The 24744-nt window shown below is 39.0% G+C and overlaps 1 protein-coding gene across 2 annotated transcripts in view; it reads right to left on the bottom strand.

Annotated features, from left to right (window-relative positions):
* Positions 1 to 277: 277 nt before the first annotated feature.
* Positions 278 to 24744, bottom strand: part of ddhd1a (DDHD domain containing 1a) — a 32425-nt gene continuing 7958 nt past the window's right edge. The window contains exons 2-14 of one of the 2 annotated variants that reach the window (XM_061968161.2): positions 19691 to 19867; positions 17726 to 17827; positions 14951 to 15079; positions 14720 to 14867; positions 12299 to 12408; positions 12095 to 12201; positions 11756 to 12018; positions 8900 to 8975; positions 8651 to 8800; positions 8486 to 8550; positions 8235 to 8407; positions 601 to 798; positions 278 to 527 (exon numbers count right to left, since the gene is read on the bottom strand). In XM_061968161.2, coding sequence (XP_061824145.1) covers positions 340 to 527; positions 601 to 798; positions 8235 to 8407; positions 8486 to 8550; positions 8651 to 8800; positions 8900 to 8975; positions 11756 to 12018; positions 12095 to 12201; positions 12299 to 12408; positions 14720 to 14867; positions 14951 to 15079; positions 17726 to 17827; positions 19691 to 19867 — 1886 coding nt within the window. In that variant the 3' untranslated portion in view covers positions 278 to 339. The remainder of the gene's footprint in view (positions 528 to 600; positions 799 to 8234; positions 8408 to 8485; positions 8551 to 8650; positions 8801 to 8899; positions 8976 to 11755; positions 12019 to 12094; positions 12202 to 12298; positions 12409 to 14719; positions 14868 to 14950; positions 15080 to 17725; positions 17828 to 19690; positions 19868 to 24744) is intronic. The other variant, XM_061968162.2, reaches the window with a different exon arrangement.

Below are 24744 nucleotides of genomic sequence, written 5' to 3'. Positions count from 1 at the left end.
CATTAACGCAGTAATTGAGGCAAAAGGAGCTCCAACCAAGTATTGAGTATTGTACATGCTCATATTTTTCATTTTCATACTTTTCAGTTGGCCAACATTTCTAAAAATCCCTTTTTTGTATTAGCCTTAAGTAATATTCTAATTTTGTGACACACGGAATTTTGGATTTTCATTTGTTGCCACTTCAAATCATCAAAATTAAATGAAATAAACATTTGAATGCATCAGTCTGTGTGCAATGAATAAATATAATGTACAAGTTACACCTTTTGAATGCAATTACTGAAATAAATCAAGTTTTTCAAAATATTCTAATTTACTGGCTTTTACCTGTAGTTCTCAGTCAGGCTCGGGGATTTGTTCTTCGGGGTCAGAGGGTGTCGTCCTCTGCCCGTAAATGAAGGTCAGCAGGAAGAGCGCTATGTCATGTGAGCACCAGTAGCCCGTGTGCGAGGTCACGGCGGACCAGTAGCGACTTTCTACCAGACCTTCCCGCAGCTCGAAGTCCACGCGGCGCTCCAGCTCCACTGAGGACAGAGACAAGGCTTGTTAGCGTGACATTTGCTGAGACAGGAGGCTCGTGTTCTGCCCGGGACTGACGTGATGTGTCGGCGGTGGGCGAGGTGGGCCGGGCCATGGTGGAGAGGCCGTACGCCGACTGGCTCTCCGTTCGCTTCTGCTCCTCGTCTTCGGGGCTGGCCCCGCCCTCCAGCGCTATGGAGACGGAAGGTTGGCTGTTGGAGCGTGAGAAACGAGAGAAGAGGATGCCGCCGATGCCCTTGCCGATACTCGCCGCTCCTAGAGAGAGAGAGTGAGAGAGAGAGAGATACGAATTGATTAACGTGGACCCCGACTTAAACAAGTTGGAAAAACGTATTGGGGTGTTACCATTTAGTGGTCAATTGTACGGAATATGTACTGTACTGTGCAATCTACTAATAAAAGTTTCAATCAATCAATCAAAGCCTTGGTGACAATTCTCTGGAGTGTCCATAGTGTTGCAGTATTTGATGTAGTATTTGTCCCAAAAACAACAAACACGGTGCTAAAGTACAATGATTTAAAATTTACATCCATAAAATCACACAGTAAATCCAACTCAAATAACTGGTCACAACTCCAGGGTTTCCTAGCGCCCCCCAGTGGCGACTAGTTTTCTTGTTTTAAATCCTCAGTGAATAATGCAGGATTGTAAAATATTTTAGTAATAATACGAATTGTGCATTTATTTTTAGATCATTTTGCAGAATATAAAATATATATAAATATCTACTTATGTTTCTCTCTATATATTCAAAATCATTATTCATATTGCTGATCTAAATTATGTTTATCAATTGAATATGTAATTTAATCGCTGTATTAAATAACATGATATACTGTATACAATAAATAGATAGTGCATCTGGGAAGTATCCACAGCGCTTCACTTTTTCCACATTTTGCGCATTTAAGTTAAGATTGTTGACCTTCGTTCAAGCATTTAAATGAACTTTGGATTGTTTTGTGTCATGTTTGTGTGTCCTCTCAATTACTCTGTTGATTGCTATTCTGAATGTTGCTGGGCTGGGTTTGGTTTGGAATTGTAATATTATTGTGTATTATTTTTTTGGACTGATAAATAATAATACAAAAAATGTGTATATCTATATATACAGGTAAAAGCCAGTAAATTAGAATATTTTGAAAAACTTGATTTATTTCAGTAATTGCATTCAAAAGGCGTAACTTGTACATTATATTTATTCATTGCACACAGACTGATGCATTCAAATGTTTATTTCATTTAATTTTGATGATTTGAAGTGGCAACAAATGAAAATCCAAAATTCCGTGTGTCACAAAATTAGAATATTACTTAAGGCTAATACAAAAAAGGGATTTTTAGAAATGTTGGCCAACTGAAAAGTATGAAAATGAAAAATATGAGCATGTACAATACTCAATATTTGGTTGGAGCTCCTTTTGCCTCAATTACTGCGTTAATGCGGCGTGGCATGGAGTCGATGAGTTTCTGGCACTGCTCAGGTGTTATGAGAGCCCAGGTTGCTCTGATAGTGGCCTTCAACTCTTCTGCGTTTTTGGGTCTGGCATTCTGCATCTTCCTTTTCACAATACCCCACAGATTTTCTATGGGGCTAAGGTCAGGGGAGTTGGCGGGCCAATTTAGAACAGAAATACCATGGTCCGTAAACCAGGCACGGGTAGATTTTGCACTGTGTGCAGGCGCCAAGTCCTGTTGGAACTTGAAATCTCCATATCCATAGAGCAGGTCAGCAGCAGGAAGCATGAAGTGCTCTAAAACTTGCTGGTAGACGGCTACGTTGACCCTGGATCTCAAGAAACAGAGTGGACCGACACCAGCAGATGACATGGCACCCCAAACCATCACTGATGGTGGAAACTTTACACTAGACTTCAGGCAACGTGGATCCTGTGTCTCTCCTGTCTTCCTCCAGACTCTGGGACCTCGATTTCCAAAGGAAATGCAAAATTTGCATGGTTAGGTGATGGTTTGGGGTGCCATGTCATCTGCTGGTGTCGGTCCACACTGTTTCCTGAGATCCAGGGTCAACGCAGCCGTCTACCAGCAAGTTTTAGAGCACTTCATGCTTCCTGCTGCTGACCTGCTCTATGGAGATGGAGATTTCAAGTTCCAACAGGACTTGGCGCCTGCACACAGCGCAAAATCTACCCGTGCCTGGTTTACGGACCATGGTATTTCTGTTCTAAATTGGCCCGCCAACTCCCCTGACCTTAGCCCCATAGAAAATCTGTGGGGTATTGTGAAAAGGAAGATGCAGAATGCCAGACCCAAAAACGCAGAAGAGTTGAAGGCCACTATCAGAGCAACCTGGGCTCTCATAACACCTGAGCAGTGCCAGAAACTCATCGACTCCATGCCACGCCGCATTAACGCAGTAATTGAGGCAAAAGGAGCTCCAACCAAGTATTGAGTATTGTACATGCTCATATTTTTCATTTTCATACTTTTCAGTTGGCCAACATTTCTAAAAATCCCTTTTTTGTATTAGCCTTAAGTAATATTCTAATTTTGTGACACACGGAATTTTGGATTTTCATTTGTTGCCACTTCAAATCATCAAAATTAAATGAAATAAACATTTGAATGCATCAGTCTGTGTGCAATGAATAAATATAATGTACAAGTTACACCTTTTGAATGCAATTACTGAAATAAATCAAGTTTTTCAAAATATTCTAATTTACTGGCTTTTACCTGTATATGAAAATGAATGAGTAGCTGGTCTTTCTATAACTTCATCACAACTGTCAACAAATAACATGACCTACTACAATGTTTCTTAACCATAAGACCCAGGAACCATTGTTCAGAGTCGTGTATAAAGAGTATGGTCAACTAAAGAAGAGGTGCCAAGCCGCGCCATCATTGCCACCAAGGACCTGTGCTGCTGTGTCCGGAAGCATGCAATTGCATTCGTTCTGACGTGAGTTTTCAACCAAAATAATAAGTGTAAATATAGTTGTAAACATACTCCAGTTCATAAACCTACAAACCCCGTTTCCATATGAGTTGGGAAATTGTGTTAGATGTAAATATAAACGGAATACAATGATTTGCAAATCATTTTCAACCCATATTCAGTTGAATATGCTACAAAGACAACATATTTGATGTTCAAACTGATAAACATTTTCTTTAGCAAATAATCATTAACTTTAGAATTTGATGCCAGCAACAAAGTGTTGACAAAGAAGTTGGGAAAGGTGGCAATAAATACTGATAAACTTGAGGAATGCTCATCAAACACTTATTTGGAACATCCCACAGGTGTGCAGGCTAATTGGGAACAGGTGGGTGCCATGATTGGGTATGAAAACAGCTTCCCAAAAAATGCTCAGTCTTTCACAAGAAAGGATTGGACGAGGTACACCCCTTTGTCCACAACTGCGTGAGCAAATAGTCAAACAGTTTAAGAACAACGTTTCTCAAAGTGCAATTGCAAGAAATTTAGGGATTTCAACATCTACGGTCCATAATATCATCAAAAGGTTTAGAGAATCTGGAGAAATCACTCCACGTAAGCGGCATGGCCGGAAACCAACATTGAATGACCGTGACCTTTGATCCCTCAGACGGCACCGTATCAAAAACCGACATCAATCTCTAAAGGATATCACCACAAGGGCTCAGGAACACTTCAGAAAACCACTGTCACTAAATACAGTTTGTCGCTACATCTGTAAGTGCAAGTTAAAGCTCTACTATGCAAAGCGAAAGCCATTTATAAACAACATCCAGAAACGCCGCCGGCTTCTCTGGGCCCGAGATCATCTAAGATGGACTCATGCAAAGTGGAAAAGTGTTCTGTGGTCTGACGAGTCCACATTTCAAATTGTTTTTGGAAATATTCGACATTGTGTCATCCGGACCAAAGGGGAAGCGAACCATCCAGACTGTTATCGACGCAAAGTTCAAAAGCCAGCATCTGTGATGGTAAGGGGGTGCATTAGTGCCCAAGGCATGGGTAACTTACACATCTGTGAAGGCACCATTAATGCTGAAAGGTACATACAGGTTTTGGAACAACATATGCTGCCATCTAAGCGCCGTCTTTTTCATGGACGCCCCTGCTTATTTCAGCAAGACAATGCCAAGCCACATTCAGCACGTGTTACAACAGCGTGGCTTCATAAAAAAAGAGTGCGGGTACTTTACTGGCCCGCCTGCAGTCCAGACCTGTCTCCCATCGAAAATGTGTGGCGCAATATGAAGCGTAAAATACGACAGCGGAGACCCCGGACTGTTGAACGAATGAAGCTCTACATAAAACAAGAATGGGAAAGAATTCCACTTTCAAAGCTTCAACAATTAGTTTCCTCAGTTCCCAATCGTTTATTGGGTGTTGTTAAAAGAAAAGGTGATGTAACACAGTGGTGAACATGCCCTTTCCCAACTACTTTGGCACGTGTTGCAGCCCTGAAATTCTAAGTTAATTATTATTTGCAAAAAAAAATCAAGTTTATGAGTTTGAACATCAAATATCTTGTGTTTGTAGTGCATTCAATTGAATATGGATTGAAAAGGATTTGCAAATCATTGTATTCCGTTTATATTTACATCCAACACAATTTCCCAACTCATATGGAAACGGGGTTTGTACAATAAAACATGCTTTTATTTCGTCAAAGCATAATTTTGCGGCCATATTTGAGGCATTATGCTGCTCCATTCATGCAGTGTTTAGTGACCAGCAGACTGCATAACACGCGACAGACGGCGCAATAAACGTGAAAAAAAAAATACCCAGAATGACCAAAAAATACCGTATTACCCTAATTTTGCCAAAATCTTCATTAGCTTTGGACAAACAATTACGGAGATAATATGACTTGTGCGTGAAGTGTAGGCTGCCTCCAATGTATTGTTTGTAATCACTGTGCTTTTAGTCTTAGACAAACTTTATTATCATCTTATTACAACCCAAATGTAATTTATTTTACTCTTTCAATGTCTATTTGTATTTGTTTGGCTTTCTCATCTGCTGCTACCAAATTGCATTATTTTAGTTTTACTGAGGTTCAAGGATAGTCTGTTTTTGTCAAACCATCTCTTTAATTTCTCCTGTTATTTGTATTAGCTTCTGTGTGTTCTCTCCTGAACAAAACACAGAGGTGTCGTGTGTTTACCTTTCATAAGACACTAGTGTGTGACTATCCAGTGTTGATGGCTAACCTTCACTTCCCACACTTGTCTTCTTTCCGGGTTGCGGGGAAAGCAATGTAAAAGATTTCCACAATTCGCCCTATGCTGCACAACAGGGCATTTTTACACGCCGAAAAACTAAGGAGAAAGCGCCGCAGACACGCATCAGCAGCTCAATATTGGTAGCAGTCAAGATGCCCTGTAGTACGTGCCTTTTGACCAATCATTGAGGAGATCGCCTGAAACAAAGTTGGCCATACTCTCTTTATACACGACTCTGCCCTCTATAGGGCCGCTAAAAAATATGTTTCTCAGCTGTGGTTAGTATAGTAGGAATGTGCCATACTGTTGATTTTCTTTCCGATCGCATATAGAGTAGAATTCAGGCTGGTAATGTTGAACCGATCCGATAAAAATACTTTCTGCAAATAAACTTAATGTGTCTGGTAAAATGTAAAAAGTAGTGTATTTCAAGTGGTGCTGCTCTTGAGGAATCATCTTCAAATGATATAAAATCGCAGAGCGAAACAAATGATGGCGTTATTTAGCACTGAATGCGTTAGCTTATTTATATTCCACTCTGTATATAGCGTCTCCAAGTCACCTACATTAAAATGATACAATACACTTGCTATTTTATTTCAATTGCCAGTCATTTGCTGAAATAAACAAAGGACTGACTGAATGACTAAGCACAGCGCAAAGTGCTGCTGTATTCACCTTGGCGGAAGAAAAAGTAGATCCCACCAATCGCGTTTTATATAGACAATATCTCAATAATTGAGTTACTCCACACGGTTTTCCTGTTAATGAAATACATCAGGGCTATTCAACTACATAATGAAGAGGGCCGCAGTTTCAAGAGCTCAAGAGCTCAGGGGCTCAAGTGCCTCCGCAGGTTATATTTTTTTGAGACTGCGTTTACTTAATTACAAAGTAGACACATCGGCTTTCACACTGCAGTGTCAATAAATTCATTATCCTGACCTCGTTAATCATTTTTAGTGTGTGCAGATAGTTAACATTATGAAGAAAAATAAGCTCCAGTTTTTGTTGAGGATTGATGTTCCTTCTTTTGAATTATTTTACTTCCTCAGTTTTATTTATTTGCACTTCTTTCATTTACCAAGTCCGAGTCCATGGTTCTCGCCCGGAAAAGGGTGGAGTGCCATCTCCAGGTTGGGGAGGAGATTTTGCCCCAAGTGGAGGAGTTCAAGTACCTCGGAGTCTTGTTCACGAGTGGGGGAAGAGTGGATCGTGAGATCGACAGGCGGATCGGTGCGGCGTCTTCAGTAATGCGGACGTTGTATCGATCCGTTGTGGTGAAGAAGGAGGTGAGCCGGAAGGCAAAGCTCTCAATTTACCGGTCGATCTACGTTCCCATCCTCACCTATGGTCATGAGCTTTGGGTTATGACCGAAAGGACAAGATCACGGGTACAAGCGGCCGAAATGAGTTTCCTCCGCCAGGCTCTCCCTTAGAGATAGGGTGAGAAGCTCTGCCATCCGGGAGGAGCTCAAAGTAAAGCCGCTGCTCCTCCACATCGAGAGGAGCCAGATGAGGTGGTTCGGGCATCTGGTCAGGATGCCACCCGAACGCCTCCCTAGGGAGGTGTTTAGGGCACGTCCGACCGGTAGGAGGCCGCGGGGAAGACCCAGGACACGTTGGGAAGACTATGTCTCCCGGCTGGCCTGGGAACGCCTCGGGGTCCCACAGGAAGAGCTGGACGAAGTGGCTGGGGAGAGGGAAGTCTGGGCTTCCCTGCTTAGGCTGCTGCCCCCGCGACCCGACCTCGGATAAGCGGAAGAAGATGGATGGAAGATGGATGGATTCTTTCATTTAGGTTTGTAAAACCGAAAATATAAACATCAAATAAACACAACAAAAAAATTACGTCCACTGTGTATTTTACATATTGTCCATTGTGATTTTACATAAATGTAATACAGATGTAATACACTATTCCACCGCTTGTGGCAGTAGTGACAATATCAAACAAACAGAAGTCTGGCACTAAAGTCATACAGATGTTTTTTAAGGGCAAAAATTATGACTAAAGTGGTTTTATTTGCACTTTAAATTTATTGACAGTGTATTTAAACCATATATATATATATATATATATAATATGGCATACTATTAATTTAGTTAGAATGTATTTATTTTAGCATTGTGTAATTGCACGTGAATGTATTTTTCATTAGTTTTATGAGTCTCTTCTTATGCACTATATTTGATTAGTATTTATTTTTGTAATTAGCCTGACCTAGGCCTCAATAATAATATTTGTGAATAACACATGGTTTCATATCATGTGACAAGGTTTAATCCTGGTAATTGTAAGTTGATTAGATATAGTTATTGAATACGATTAAAATTGCTAATTCAATGTTAATATTTGAGTGGGCCACAGGGCCCTCTATAGTGGTAAAGTTGGAACCTGAGGTCATAAAAGTAAAGAATCCCTGACCTACAAAATAAGATTGTAAATTGCTTTTAATGCTGCTATTTGGAATAATAGTGTGATCCTGATAATAAGTCTTACCCAGTATGCTGGCCTTGCCTAAGCTGGTGATGGACTCTCCGTAGTGTCTACGGGGCAGGACAGGAGAGGTGCTTGGGCTGGGGATACTCTCCATGTCGGATGTGGGCTCTTTAACAAGGTTTAGGGAAGTGGGTCGCATCTCATCATAAGGTGTCGGGTTGGTGGCGCTACACCTGATGGAGCAGGAACATGTTCAATGCTACAATATGTGATAGATTAGACATTATAACAGTGCTATAAATGAGTCTTGCCAGTGTATCTGGACAGGTGCAATGTTGTTGTAATGTTTGAGGATGAGAGGTTCTAGTCTGTAGGCCTGAAAAGGAGCAAATTAGGATGTTTTAGCATCAATGAAACTGCTGCACAACACAAATGACCAAAAAAGTTGTCCATTAAGGCAAGTAATGCCAACTGACCACAGGGTCTGTAGGATGGAAGACGTTGAAGAGCCTGCTGCAGATGGAAGTGGGCAGAATGTGGTCCTGGTGGCAGCTGGTACCAGGACGGATCCCTCTCAGCGCCAAAAAGACGGCAAGAGGGGAACCCATGCAGAAGAAGTTCTCTACCTAAAAGAGATGGAATAGAGACTTACTTACAGCTTCCAATTAGCAACAGTACCGTAAGTAAATAATTGGACTAGTTCGAGCAGTTTTGGGAGTACACACCTTAAATTTGAGTGCTGGAGGTGCAGACGGTTTTGAGGATTCCAGTGCTAACAGCTGATTTTCCAGCTCACGTAATCTATTACAAGCAAAAATGGACAAAGTGAGTACTTTTAAGTCACATAAACACACACAGACAAACTGAGCTACTTTTTGAGTATGTTAGTCTTCAAGTCCATTAAAAGCTTGTGCCTGATAGAGGCTGCTAATACACAGACTGGACAGATGGTGGTGCAAGTGAACTACAAGCATTTGTAGCCTGGAGAGATTTCATGGTTGCTGTGGATGGAATATATATTCCCTTGCTAATGCAATAACAATATGTATCTCATGACTCAGCATAAAAAGGCCATAAAGTGGAGATTTATATTTGATAGCTGTATCTTCTCAAATAGTTGAGGTGGACATGTTTGTTTGTTTAACTGTAAAGGATAGCTTTTATTTGAATTCATGTGTTCAGGAGGCCTTGAATGGTAATAATAAAAAATAAGTAAATTTAATAACAAAAAAAGGTAAAACATATTTTAAATATATAAATAAATTATATATATATATATATATATATATATATATATATATATATATACATACACACATATATATATATATATACACACATACATATATATATATATATACACATATATATATATATATATACATATTATACATGTATATATATATGAAATATGTTTTACCTTTTTTATGTTATAATCAACTTTTTTTTTTTTTAAATAAGTAAATTATTTAATAACATAAAAAAGTAAAACATATTTTAAATATATAAATAAAAAATAAAAAATATATATATATGTATGTATGTATATATATATATGAAATATTTCTTTAAATTTTTTATGTTATAAATAATCAACTTATTATTTTTTTAAATAAGTAAATTATTTAATAACATAAAAAAAGGGAAAACATATTTTAAATAAATAAATAAATAATTTATATATATATATATATATACCTGTATATATATGTATGTATATAAATATATATATACACGTGTATATATATGAAATATTGTTTACCTTTTTTTTATGTTATAAATAATTTACTTCTTTTTTATCCTGGGCTCGAGATCTTCCTGTGTGGAGTTTGTATGTTCTCCCCGTGACTGCGTGGGTTCCCTCCGGGTACTCCGGCTTCCTCCCACCTCCAAAGACATGCACCTGGGGATAGGTTGATTGGCAACACTAAATTGGCCCTAGTGTGTGAATGTGAGTGTGAATGTTGTCTGTCTATCTGTTTTGGCCCTGTGACGAGGTGGCGACTTGTCACAATATATATTTGTATAATAAATTATATTATGTTAAAATTATAATTAAAAAAAAAATCCTTTTAATCACACTTTTATATTTGCAGGGTTTCCTCTACATGTAATTGATCGTGGTGCAGAGCCACCGCAGTGTGAAAGCCGCCACACCTTGAAAATGAAACCTTAAAAATCTGAATATTTTATATGAAAACAAATTGAATTAATACGTAATATGCTGCATCCCTTTTTGATGGACGGCTAAATGAGTGAATCAGCGATTTTGAAATATAAAACACTGCCATAGCATTTTTTTATTTTCATTCCGTTGTTCCTGTTGATATGGAGAGTCTTATAATCTGTGACAAAAAGTGACATTTTCTTTGTAAAATCTAGCATCTTTGTTTCTTTTTTCTGTAAATGGAGACTGTAATCATGTTTAGAGAGTACCTGAAAATGAACTTCCCCTATTTGAAAGAACAGCAGCCGCCACTGGTATACGGCCTCTGTTACATTGTACAACAATAATAATTATAAAGAAAGAGCAAAACGATATAAGAAACAATATGTTAACACTAATTACTAATAACACAGATTTGTTTTTAAATGTATGTATAATTTTTTAAGCCTTTTGTAAAGAAAATATATGCATCGACTGTTAAGCAAATCATATGATGATGTCATATTTTGGCCACGCTCCAACCGCCAAAAGTATATTGATTGGTAAGCTGGGGGAAACCCTGTCAGAGTTTCCCATACATGCAGGCCACGGCAAAAAAAAGAAGCCATACCTTAAAAATGAGGGATTTCACCTGAAAACTAATCTTAGCCATATACTGTATGAATGGATGTACTATTATTTAGACTTTCATAAAATGTAATCACTAAAACAGCATTTTTAAAAGAGGATGTTGTGATGACATGCATTTTTCTGGAGCAAAGGCAGCATGTCTGCGCTTTCAACATACTTAAATATATCTGAGATATACTCACAGACAGCGCTCTACAAAATGTGCAATGGGCAAATATTAAGAGGACAGTGGCGCTCTTTTAAGGAGAGAAAGTGCAGCTGGCAAGTGTGACGTCAGTGAGTGATTTGGGATAATAGAGGCTCGCTGCAGCTCTTGCTGTTCGTCGTGGACATGGAGCGATAGAAATAAAGAGTCTCCAAAATGAGCACAGTCTCCTATAAAACTAGAAAAAGATGCTAGATTTGTTTTGTCGTTTCAAATAAAGAAAAGGTCTCTAAAAAACTTCTCAACAAAGTGCAGCCGGTGTTACATTATTAGACAATAAGCAGCAACAATTTCAAAAAAGGGCTAAACTTTTGATATGTTTTCAAATGGATGTATAACATTTTTTAGCCTTTAAGAGACAATATACGCATCGGCGCCGATTCTACAAGTCATAAGATGTCATTTTGACCCCACTCAGGCCACGCACCCACCACAATTATATTGGCAATTTGTGGGAACCCCTGAACAACGTACCGCAACACGTGGTGGCAACAGATATACTTTAAGTAGTAAAAATGATTTTTTTAAATGCACTCATTAATTAGAGGCTAGTGTTTTGGGGAAATACGTTAATCGTACCTATTTCTAGTGTGCCGCAGTTGGTCTAGGAGATGCCTCTCCTCATAGGACATCCAGTGCAGGTCCAGCTCCTCCTCCACGGCGTGATGCTCCTGCAGGCAGAAGCGTACGGGATCCCAGCCGGTCATGATGTCGTAGGTAATGACACACCCGAGGGAGTGGGACACGATGGAGACTTTTCCTCCTCGCTCCTCGAACTCAGGGTTACGTGAGCAAAAGAGTGTGTAGAGTCTGTTAAGCTCCTGTGTTAGTCCTTTGGTGATCTAGATTGAGAGAAGAGGAGTGAAGTGGACAAAATCAACAAAACAGACAATCAAATGTATTTGTTAGTGCTATCACCTCATCTCGGTAAAGAGGACTGTTGTAATACATGATGTCCATGGCACTGCTGTTGAGAAGGTCTCTCAGGCCTCTCAGTTTGTCAGGTGTGATGGAGTCTACCGTATCTACATATAGACAAAGTGTAAAAGTAGAGAGTTAAACTGCACAGTGTCGCCTGGTTAATGTTGCTCCACGACAAAGAGCATCAAAGAGATCTCAAACCTCCATCCAGGGCAAGTTTGGAGCGCCACTCTACGGGCAGAAACTCCACATGTGCATCATTGTGCTCCGAAAAGTGCTTCTCCTCCATCTTCCTCACGCCCTCCCTCAACCTGAACAACAGCCGACAGTATGTAGGGTTAGAGGACAATGTGAAGACAATCATTTGCGTACATGGAAATTGTTGAAGGGAAATATATTGTATTCATTATCCATTAGCCCGCGTGCGCACTTTGGACACCCGTACTTTTATAGCTCTTTGTCGGCGTTGAGGGCGTGGCGTGACGTAATCTCACGTGACTAACTACAACTTTCATTGAGTATGTAGCTTGTTAGTAATTAGAGAGAAAAGAAGCGTTATTGAAGATGTCACTTTTATGGCAAATGTTGAGAACATGTTCGTAAAGGAGGGCGGGTACTCTACTGCTGAACGAGTCATACATACACACAGAAAATAATGTAACCAAAGAGCCCAATCACAGCTTTTATGGTCTACCTCGCCGTGGCATTAGGTTACATTCTTTTTGTTTAAGTGCACGTCACGCTGCGCAAAAGGGTTTGCAGGGAGGAGCGAACTGGTGTATTGTATACTGGCAACTCGATGCAGTGGCATTATGCAGGCTTTAGAGATTATAACCTCCAAACTTGAAGATAATCCGATCCTGACCATGGGATCTGATTGGGGTCGATATTTTCCCTTTTTTAACTGTTTTGGCGATCGACTGATGAGCTGTCGAGCCCAACCGATACTTACCACGGTGGTGTCCCAGTTAGGGCTGCTAAGATTCACAGAGTAAATTGATAAGTGAAATTAGAAAATGGCATCAATTTGTATTTTGTTGCTTTGATGATTTGTTTTAAAGAGTACAATAAGTGCAAGACTCCTCAAATGGAGCACACATGAGAGTGGTCCTCCTATCGGTGATGTAGCTTGCGCTGCCAGTGATGTGGCCTGTGTGCACATTACAAAACATTTTTTTTAGGTCGTTTTTGTTATTGTATACGGACTCGGGGAGTAAGTTTCTGGATACAGGAAGGTTTTGAGGGAAAACCCCAAATGATTTAAATAAGGGACAATAGTAGTTTTTGCTTTTGTTTAGTTAGTTTTTTTGCCCCTTCCACCCAATAAAACTATGTAGCATTCAATATCACAAATAGAGTACATCATACATCAATACTAGCAAATTGTTGCTCTATTGTTGTTGTTATTGCTGTTTTTGTCTCTCTGTCTAATCCCCCTCTTGTCCCCACAATTTACCCCTCTGTCTTCCTTTTTTTCTCTTTCTATCCCCTCCTGCTCCGGCCCGGCTGCACCAAATGATAACATAAATACATTCAATAAAGTCAAATACAAATAAGGCAACAAGAGAAGTATCCTACACTTCTCTTTTGTAAAGTAAATCTGAACAGCCGATATGGGCATCTACATCAACTATATGATTTGCCTGAGAAGCCAGACAGGACAAAAAAATAAATAAATAAATAAAAAATACTAGCAAATTCTAAATGTAATAAGATATGGTTTATTAAAATGTGTTATTGTGTCTACTTTAGTTACTCGCTATAAAACATTTTCAGTTCTATGATCTATTGTCAAAGTATCGGATTGGGACCTCGAAATCAGATCGGATCTGATGCCAAAAAAAATCAACAAAATGTTGATCAGGACATTCTTAATCAATGAAATCGAACAGGAAAATGCTTACTCAGAAAGCAGCAAAGTGTTTTCAAGGGTCACAATGTTGGCAGACCAGCTTATCTTGTAGAAACAGCAGTGTTAGATAATGAATAGTTCTTTGCAGACAGGTGACATTCATGACGTATGTGTGCTTGGAACAGATTTGGACAAAACTTACATTTTTACTTATAAGTGTACTCTGTAAACCAAATATACCACCAAACACAAAATACTAGTGTCAGTCAATAAGAGGAAGTGGCTAGACATGCCACGCTGATGTTTCCTCTTGGCAGGAGAGGGTGTGTGTAGGCCGTAATCCTGAGGTAGCCGCTTGTGAGGCTTAAGGTGCGTTGCAACCTGACTTGGTCTACTTTACCTGCTTAGCCGACCTAAGCCGTAAGCAATGGCCTGACCCTAACTTTGTGACATAGTAGTAGTGACACGTAGCTGCTCTGCTTTGCATGCTCTGCCAACACTGCTGTGGAACGTACATGAAGTGAGGGTCCCGGCGAAATGGAACTAGAATTAACAATGAGTGGAACACTGACATCAATGTTCCGCCTTTTCAGGTACTATCAGAGTGGTAACAGAGGTATGACGCCTGTGTGAAAGGGCATTCCTCAATTTAGCGTGAAATATTTTTCCTCGGGACTCACTTTGCCTGCTCTGGTGCGTTGAAAACAATCCTCGCTGTCTGAGAAACATTTTATATGCCACACCTACAGTATATCAAATCTCAAACTTACATTCCAGTATTTTTGATAATGCGGCCCTGGTCCATCTTCTGTCCAATCCCATGGACCACGAAGACAATGTGCGTCGTCTGAGGGGGTCTATCCTCCGGAGAGGCCTCCTCAACGTATCCCCGATGAAGCCGCGTTCCGCTACTGGAGGCTGAATGACAACGAAACCGTAGACGTTGGAACTATTTTTCAAGCTTCTTAAATGGAGTGACAGAGTAATCTCCTCCTCCAGACCTTTGGAAAAGCCAAGTTTCTGCGTCACAGTGCGAGCGATTTTTGAGGTGGTGGCGTCGCTGTAGAGGTAGACCTCATCCACGCTGTGCCAGTCGATGTGGGTCCGACTCAACTTCAAGCTGTGGATGGCTGCGGGATTTGGAGGAAAGCAATAATGCGATGTGAGCCCATGATAAAAGGAAATCGATTGACAAAGAAGAAGGAAAATATGGGAGAAGTTGTGAGAGAACACAAGCAACCCAAAAGTTGTGACCGGAAATGTAGGAATCTTATCAATAGAAAACATTACTTTTTTTTGGAAAAGGTTAATTAAACAAGCATCATGCGCATTGGATTAGAAAAACAGCACCAAGATGTGCTAGTTTGTGCTTGTTGCTTGCTTACATGAGTATATTCTGGTGTAATGTAATTAGAGGTGGGAATCTTTGGGCACCACACGATTCGAATAAGATTACGATTCAGGAGCTACGATTCGATTCAAAATCAATTACTGATTCATCTTTAATTAATGTATATTGATGCAGGTTTTAAATGCATTTTAGTTTCACTAAAAAGGCGTTTATCACTTGCAACTTTAAAAAAACAATTAATTTGAAATAAGTTAAATTAAATCCCACATTTATTAAATTCATGAAAATGTGTGCAAAACTGGAACATAAGTGCCCCATAGTAAAGGAGCTGGTTGGATCTCTCGGTGAGGTGGCTCGCTGAAGTCAGCCACATTTTAAAACTGTCTGCATTACTTTATTTACAATAAATACATCAATTATCGATTATTGACGTTTACTAATCGATTCTATAATCGTCCATTTCCCAATTGCGTTGTATCTAAAAATCGATCATTTCCCCCACCTCTAAATGTAATGCAGTGACAAGAGCAAGAGAGAGCTACAACAGAGGCTGAACCAAAACGCTCGACTGTCCCTGCACTATGCGTCTCTTAGACGTTTCGAGCACTCATAATCATCAATGAGATGACAGTGATAGAAGACTTTGGCGGCGGTCCAGTGCGCAGTCATAGCTCCCTTGCACAACTCTGAACCAATTCGGGGATTAAACGCCTTAAGAATAAAGTACCGGTACTTGGAGAAATGCAGATGACATTTTGGTGTTTAAACAGTTTTACAAAGTATCTGACACCATTGCTAGATGCATTTGTCTTAACGAGACCACCATTTTATACCAGCGTAAGAAGAAATCACACCAACAATAACACAACACCACTCCTGATGGAATGGAAACGTAAGGGAGTGTGTTTTTTAAACCATGCATTCACACAAAGCAAAACACACAATTGTGATCCAAGACACAATGCAGCCTTGCAGCACTGTAAAGCAGGAGGAAGTCACAAGCTGCAATGAGAATTGGTCAGATGTCTCTTTGTAACATACAAGTGACTTTCGGCTTTATAGTGAACACTGATGCATTATGGAAGGAAGGGGTGGCATTCAACCATGAACCATAAAAGTTCATCTGTTTCAAATCCTATGAGCTGTACGCTATCGTCTTTGAAAATTCACTGAGGCATGCAGCTCAGGGGGGAGGTAACTGTTGACTGATAAGAGGCGAAGCGAGTAAGGAGTGGTTTGTGTTAACTGATCTGAATGAGTAGGACCACATTCACAATAAGTCTGTTAACTAACAACCACATTTTTTCAATGTAACGAAGGCAAATGTGGCATTGGTCACACTGCGGGATAATGAACGAGAGGATGTCCTCTGTAACTGCATGCCAATGAGGACTTCTCTTTGGTTGAATTGTAGCCCACTTTTAAGGTAATGGGCTACAGGGATGGGGGATAAAAGCTGTGGGAGAGAGTGTACCCCAACCTGACTGATCTCAGTTGCTTTCAAATGGGTCTATGCAAAGTTTTACTCGTGTCTTAGTCAGGAGTGAACCCACAACCAATTATACTGTTCATACATAATAGCCCTAGGCAAAAGATTTAACATATTTTGGGTAATTGTTTGTGGAATCGATAGAAAGGTCGGTGGGGCATTCACAATCGCAGGATTGGAATGTTGTGTCGAAGAGAATTTATCAGTCAACCTATGGTCACAAGCTTTGGCAAGAGACCAAAAGGACAAAGCTTAAAACTTTATACGCAGATTTTCTTTCCAGGTTCACCCTTAAAAGAGTGGCCTGACACAATAAGGTGGCAGCAGTGGAAGAAAATGGACGGATAAATGACTATCCTGACTGAGTACTACAATTATGCACGTAAGCAGAATAATTATTCAATTGTGACACTACAACACAGAGAGAGACCTCTTTGTTTAACGTATTTGATGAAGGTCGGTGCGTCCAGAATTGGGTCACTGATACACATCAAAGACGGCACAGTGGCTTGTCCTGTCAGTCCTTTTGTGTTTGGATCGCAACCAACAGCCTTGTTTAGAGTGATGGTGCTCCATTAATACTGCAAGGGATGTCAGTTAAGAAAAGACAGCCATTCAAGATCTACTAGTTTATGTGGTCCTTTCTCTACCAGCATAGTCTATTAGGCTCAGAAAAGAGAGGCACTTGTTCCTCAATAAGCAGCAACAGAACAGCAACAGTACCAAAGTCTGGATCACAGTACAAAAGGGGGAGGTTCTAGCAACTAGGCCCAGTTAAAATTACAGTTAAGAACTGAGCCTAGGTCTAGCATTAAGTAAAGGTCTACATTATTAGAAGAAAGGGAAATCTAGTCCCACAGAGACCAAGGATCTACAGGTAGAGAGGGTAAAAGCTAGCGGGTTCAAGTAAGAAAGAAAACTAGTCTTTTACAATACCTTGGCAGCGTTTGCGCTTGTGACATGTTGCTTTAGCACTCGTCTGATATCCACTCCATTTGAACAGAAAAGGGAGGTAGAAAGGGGGTAGGTGGGAGAGAACTAACAACCAAGAGAGAATGAGTAAAGGGCCATACAAGCTACCCCGGTCATCACTCTTCAGCGGGCAATCTTGTCAAGTAGCACCCCTGTTAGATTGATTTGCAATGATGGGCACTGGTGGATTATATCCCTAAACAGCACCTCTGTCCTGAGATGTGTCTCACCACCAAGTCCACAGTCTAATATGCAGAACTACTTGACACGAGCCTCTGATGACAGGGGTAGTGACTCATATGTACAGAAGGTTCATTCCTAGCATAGTATTTAGCTTAACACCATTCTTTACATTGCTTTTGTTCAGAGTCATTAAATATATTTAAAAGGTACACATATTCAAGCAGTTATATTACAAATAAAAGAGCAGAGCTACACATTCTGTATTGAAGACGTTTAAGCAATGTAGTTACCTATACTTTCAGCATCATCCTAAATTGCAATGAGGTACACGAAGGTATCTGGACGTTACATTTAAATTAAAAAAGTCTTACCAGCCAGTTTGTTAGCCAAATTAGCAAGCTTCAAATATCAAACATGACTCTATGACTAAGTCCGTGCAAAGACACAAGCCACTTGATTTGTAAATGTCAGCAATGTCTCCCTCATCAAAAGGGCGGGGGGCTGATGAGGAGTAGACCTGCTGAGTGCACAGGAAGTTAGCTCGCTGTACAAGCCATCAGCAGAGTCCATTTAGTTTGAAGGCTGTAAGGGCTTAAAGTGTGTGATGGGGGTACACAATAGATGCTGTGCGAAGAAACCGCAAATGAAGGCCAATAACAGCGTTTTGTATTGTTGGTGATAATACTTGTGAGCATTGTTTATGCTAGCCACGGTTTGACTATGGAACAGATTATTTGATATGATAGAGATAGTATGTCTCCCCTAATGTACACACACACAAACACGAAGATAATTGCTCATAAATCTACAGTTACAAGAAAGAAAAGTAATGTATTATTATGTTACTTTGCCTGTATCGATCACTTGTGTGTCCTCCATTTATATACTGCTTACTGTGATATATAAAAAGGAGAAAGAGATGCTAGTAAGAAGAAGTGATAAATGCGCAACACTGCAGCGCTGTCAGATCCAATCTCCGAGCTTTACGATTCAATTTATTGTCTGTAACACAGCTACGGCACTCGTGCGTGCACCTTTGTGCTTGAGGATACTGAATCAGTTTAGAGCCTGGTTAGTATTAATTATATATTTCAAACACGACATTCGTGTGTGCATTTCACGTGCTTAAAGATGGAGATAAGCAAAGTATGATCACTATGTCGTGTGTGGGTGTTTACATGCGGGTGAGCATTCTGGATGCACGTAATCCGACACTTGCACAACGGGAGTAGAGATAGGAGCGCAAATGGTGTCCTTTCTTAATGTACCACAACAAGGTATGTTCTATGTTGAATACTTCTAACTGGCAGCAGGTTATTACTACTATGTAATGTTTTACACTGGTCTTGGCAGCCGAATGCAATATCTTTCAGTTGTAATTTTCTTCACACTCTTACTTTATTTTATTTCAAGTCCTTTTCTCAGCAACTATCCCACACAATCAGGCAGCCTGAGATGAGTGTGTTGAATCAAAGAAGCTCTTTCTTTATTGGCCATCAAGTACCAGCCCTTTAAGGGATGTGCCTCAATGTACACCCTGCACCTGCTTCTACTGTGGCGATGACGAAACAAAACATGCACTCTCACAAATGAATAGAAGCCCCTGTTGCTTTCAAATACTGCCTGTCAAAACGAAAGCAAAGACGCCTTTCACACACTTCTCTAAAACAGGAGTAGATATAAATACTTAAACTCTGCAGGCACACTAGTAATTAAACACAACCCTAAAATGAGCAATAAACTCACCATCTTGACTGTCGACGGTCCGAACAACCAAGTCGGTCTCGAAGGTGTCCTGTGTCTGTTGCCCGCGGAAATGGCTCAGGTGCTCACGCTCGATAAGGTCGCTCTCGTCCTCCTCTAAAGGAAGCCAGGTGCCGTCAATGAACCACTGGCCTCTCATCACTGGGATGTGGTCTTGCTCTGTTAAGGGAAAACGACAAATATGGGAGAACTGTGTTAACTCCAAACGTCACATTTTGTCTGACTGTATTTCCTAGAAAAGTCCCCTCCACTATAAAACACGCTGCCTCCGAAATAAAGTGTGTCCTACACTGGAATAAGTAAGGCCATACCTCAAATAGTGCCTACTGTATGACAGTGCTGTAACTGTATTAGGGTAGATGTCTCTACAAAAGCACATACCACTTGCAGAGCAGACCTGGCATCTGTAAAGCTGAAATATTAGCATACTTGCCAACCCTCCCGGATTTTCCGGGAGACTCCCGAAATTCAGCGCCTCTCCCGAAAACCTCCCAGGACAAATTTTCTCCCGAAAATCTCCCGAAATTCAGGCGGAGCTGGAAGCCACGCCCCCTCCAGCTCCATGAGGACCTGAGTGACGTCAGGTGCGCAACACCACGTAAATCGTTGGCCAACCAAAAAGTAACCCCAGTACGCTATAGCCAACATTCACCAGGAGATGGCAACAGACAAACATAGATCACTATTACATTCCTCCCCTTTTAGAAATGTATAGAAGTTACTGAAAATAAATAAACAACCCAACCAAAAAATGCAGCAGCTCAATTAAAAAACTGTACTTAAGCCACATTCTTTTTTTAGTACTGAACTCTTAACCCTCATTTGTAAAAAATAACATGCTTATTATACAAACAGTATTTGTACACCTTTAACACAGATTTTTATACTGTCTTCAGAGATTCAGTTTTTTTGGTGGTACTCGAAACCTTTCTGGGTACCTGCGAAAGGGTGTTCAGCATGGTTGGAAAAATAGTGACAGAGAATAGAACAAGGATGGACAATTCAACCCTTAACTCAACAATGAGTAGATGAGTGTTATGTGTGTGTATATGTGTAAATAAATGAACACTGAAATTCAAGTATTTCTTTTATTTATATATATATATATATATATATATATATATATATATATATATATATATATATATAATAAAAAAAATATATATATAGCTAGAATTCACTGAAAGTCAAGTATTTCTTATATATATATATATTAAGGCTGCAGCTAACGATTATTTTTCTATCGATTAATCTATAGATTATTTTTTCGATTAATCGGTTAATCTATAGATTATTTTTTCGATTAATCTATAGATTATTTTTCCTTTTACCGATTATTTTTTTATTTAAAATGAAGATGAAAAAATAAATGTAGGCCAGTTTTTTCAAAAGGCATGGCTTTTATTTACAAAAAAAAAAGTATGGCCACTCAGTCAACATTGACAACAACATGACAAAATATTCTGTAACAATGTGAACATTTAAAACTTTTAACATTTAACAAAATTAAAAGTAGCTTATTTGCTTTTTAATGTGCAAATATAAAAGTAAACATCCAGTGCAATCTTAATATTCTGCAATAGTATAAGCATTTCAAAAGTAAAAGTATTGCTTATTTGCTAAAATGTGCAAAAATAAAGATAAACATCCAATACAAAAAAGTGCAAAACGAAATATTCTGTAACAGTGTAAACATTTCAACAAAAGTAAAAGTATTGCTTATTTTGCTTAATAACACAACAATGATAGTATGATTAAAGTGAAAGTTAATTGTTGGTTTGTACATAGTATATGTAACTATTAATGTTGTAAAAGGTATTTGCACAACTAATTAACGTTAGCGTTAAAGAAGAGCGCGTCTTTGTAAACACTGAACAGGCACGCCAAACGCGCCTCTCAGAGCGAAACAGTGTTTTAGTTTATGAATTTACAACGCAGATACAAATGACACATTCATGTTTTTGTGTAATGATGACAACGTATACTCACGCGGACGATTGACTAGTTGATGGTGATGGCAAGAACGCTGTCGGGTGTTTTCTTTTCAAATGTTCGTTTATAGCCGTTGTGCATACAACAACATTATTAGCAGAGGTGGGTAGAGTAGCCAGAAATTGTACTCAAGTAAAAGTACTGTTACTTTAGAGATTTATTACTCAAGTAAAAGTAAGGAGTAGTCACCCAAATATTTACTTGAGTAAAAGTAAAAAGTATATTGTGAAAAAACTACTCAAGTACTGAGTAACTGATAAGTAACATACACACATATATATATATATATATATATATATATATATATATATACACACACACACACACACACATATATATATATATATATATACATATATATATATATATATATATATATATATACACACACATATATATACATACATTGATATATACAGTATATAATTTATATTTATTTATTTTGCCGTTTTTGTTTACATGTTAAAGGTGTTTTAATGAATATACAAGCATGTTTAACACATATAGATTCCTTTCTTTCATGAAGACAAGAATATAAGTTGGTGTATTACCTGATTCTGATGACTTGCATTGATTGTAAACAGACAGTATTGCTTATAACGTCCACGTTTTCAAATGGAGGAAAAAAAAAGTTCCTCCTTTCTGTCTAATACCACATGAAAGTGGTTGGTTTTTGGTATCTTATTTGTCCATCTTCCATATTCGTTTTTATACACTTTACAAGAAATAAATTGGCGGCAAACTCCGTAGCTTGCTAGCTTGTTAGCGCTGGCTTTCGGAGACTCTTATTTTGAAAGCGCGGCGCGATGGAGCGGCACTTTTATTGTGAAGACAGGAACTGTGCAGTCAGTCTTTAGGCTTTTGACGGTACGGTTGAAATAAAACAAGTATCTTTTTTCCTTCACACTTTTGATTGATTGATCGGAACTTTTATTAGTAGATTGCACAGTACAGTACATATTCCGTACAATTGACCACTAAATGGCAACACCCCAATACGTTTTTCAACTTGTTTAAGTCAGGTCATGTGACCGCCTGGCTCTGTTTGATTGGTCCAACGTCACCAGTGACTGCATCTGATTGGTGGAACGGAGTGAAACGTCACCAGTAAGGCAGGCACTATGAAGGTCTGTCTGACAGACCAAAACAAACAAAGCGTGCATTAACAGATCGATAAAAATTAGTAGCGAGTAGCGAGCTGAATGTAGATAAAAGTAGCGGAGTAAAAGTAGCGTTTCTTCTTAGGCCGTTTATTGAAATACTCCCACACTTTTGACGACTTTTGGCGTGATTTTTTCCCCTCGCTCGCACCGCTCGCATCGTCTGCTTTGCGCTCCGCCATGACGGTAGTGTGACGTAAATATGCGACTCGTCGAAGCACAAAAACGGCGTCGACGTATTTACGTAACCGATGACGTCGACTACGTCGACGCGTCGTTTCAGCCCTAATATATATATATATATATATATATATATATATATATATATATGAAATACTTGACTTGGTGAATTCTAGCTGTAAATATAGCTAGCTATAAATATACTCCTCCCCTCTAAACCCCCCCCGAAATCGGGAGGTCTCAAGGTTGGCAAGTATGAATATTAGAGGTGGGAATCTTTGGCCTCCTCACGTTTCGATCCAATTTCCGATTCTTGAGGTGACGATTCGATTCAGAATTGATGAACATTTATTCTAGCAATGTAAAATTTGGTATTCTAATCATAATAAAACAATTTCAAAACAGGTTACAAAACCTCCTTTGTCTGCGGATGTATGACGTACACACACAGCTAGTAAGTACTGTGATGGCCTAAAAACATTTCTAAAAACTGATTCTTAGAAAAAAATGTATTCATTACAAATAAATTAAAATAAAAGTCGTTTTGGAAAAATTGTAAATTGATTCAAACTAAATAAGAAACACAATTCAGATGTGAATCGAATTTTTTTGGCACACCTATGAAATAAACAATTAATTTAAAAGACAACCACTATTCCGGAGCAAAAACTGCTCAACATTACAACACAATAACACATATCCAGTCTTTAAAGATTACATTTTACAATATATTATTTAATCAATATTATATATTTAAATTATTAATGTAAAGATATAAAACACATATTGATTAAAACATATGAATATTTTATTAATTGTAATATATGTATTATATTTGTTTTTTACATTTTGATACAAACATGCATCCAGCCAGGGGTCCACCCAGATACATGATTTGGTCTACAGATTTCTTTGACTGCCTTTGGAGAAAATGTTATGAACTCCTGTTTCCATGTCAGTGTTGTACAGAGCAGAATAATGCTGCCCGTAATATTTGTGCCATGATGTGAATATAGCCAATATACAGGTATAGTTGACATTATGTTGTCCTAAAACAGCAAACTGGTTAAGTGACTTAACAACACCTCTGCTAGTGGCAGCCACAACACCATTAATCCACGATCAATTTCACTCTTAAGAGTCAGCAAAGCTACTAATCAATTACTAAGTCCATCCAATGAATATCCATCCAAACTAAATAAACTCCCCCAGCTACAATCGAAGGGGGAAAAAAAGAAAAAGAAAAAAACAAATGATATATGGCGCATAGTAATTCAACTCAGACAAATCCAGGAGGGCCAAGTCTCAGTGGTTTATGGAGCAAGGAAAGCTGTGATTAGTTTTACACATTAATCAGTCTGTTGCTAGGATTAAAAGGAATGGTCTTAATAATATATGTGGATAAACCATTATTCAAACAAGCACAGTCATTTATTAATTGTCTTTTTTGACAAAAGCACAAACAGGCTCACGTCACGGAAATTATAGCAGACAAGAAGCTGCAGGCGGGCAGTGTTGCTACATTGACAGGCGCACAAATAATGTTTGCTAAGGTGGTTCATGTCTGGCTAGACTCGATAATAACTGTGTGTAACCACCTGCTCTCTAACTAAATAGACTTCTCTTAGAATATATAACATTTTTGAATACAATTGCTATGGCATCTCTGGCTGTAAACAACAATTGAATGGGCACTAAACTCAA

This window comes from Nerophis lumbriciformis, linkage group LG08 (genome assembly GCF_033978685.3).
Source record: "Nerophis lumbriciformis linkage group LG08, RoL_Nlum_v2.1, whole genome shotgun sequence".
NCBI classification, from domain to species: domain Eukaryota; kingdom Metazoa; phylum Chordata; class Actinopteri; order Syngnathiformes; family Syngnathidae; genus Nerophis; species Nerophis lumbriciformis.
The sequence above is the reverse complement of the archived record's forward strand: the minus strand, read 5'-3'. Positions and strand labels throughout refer to the sequence as shown.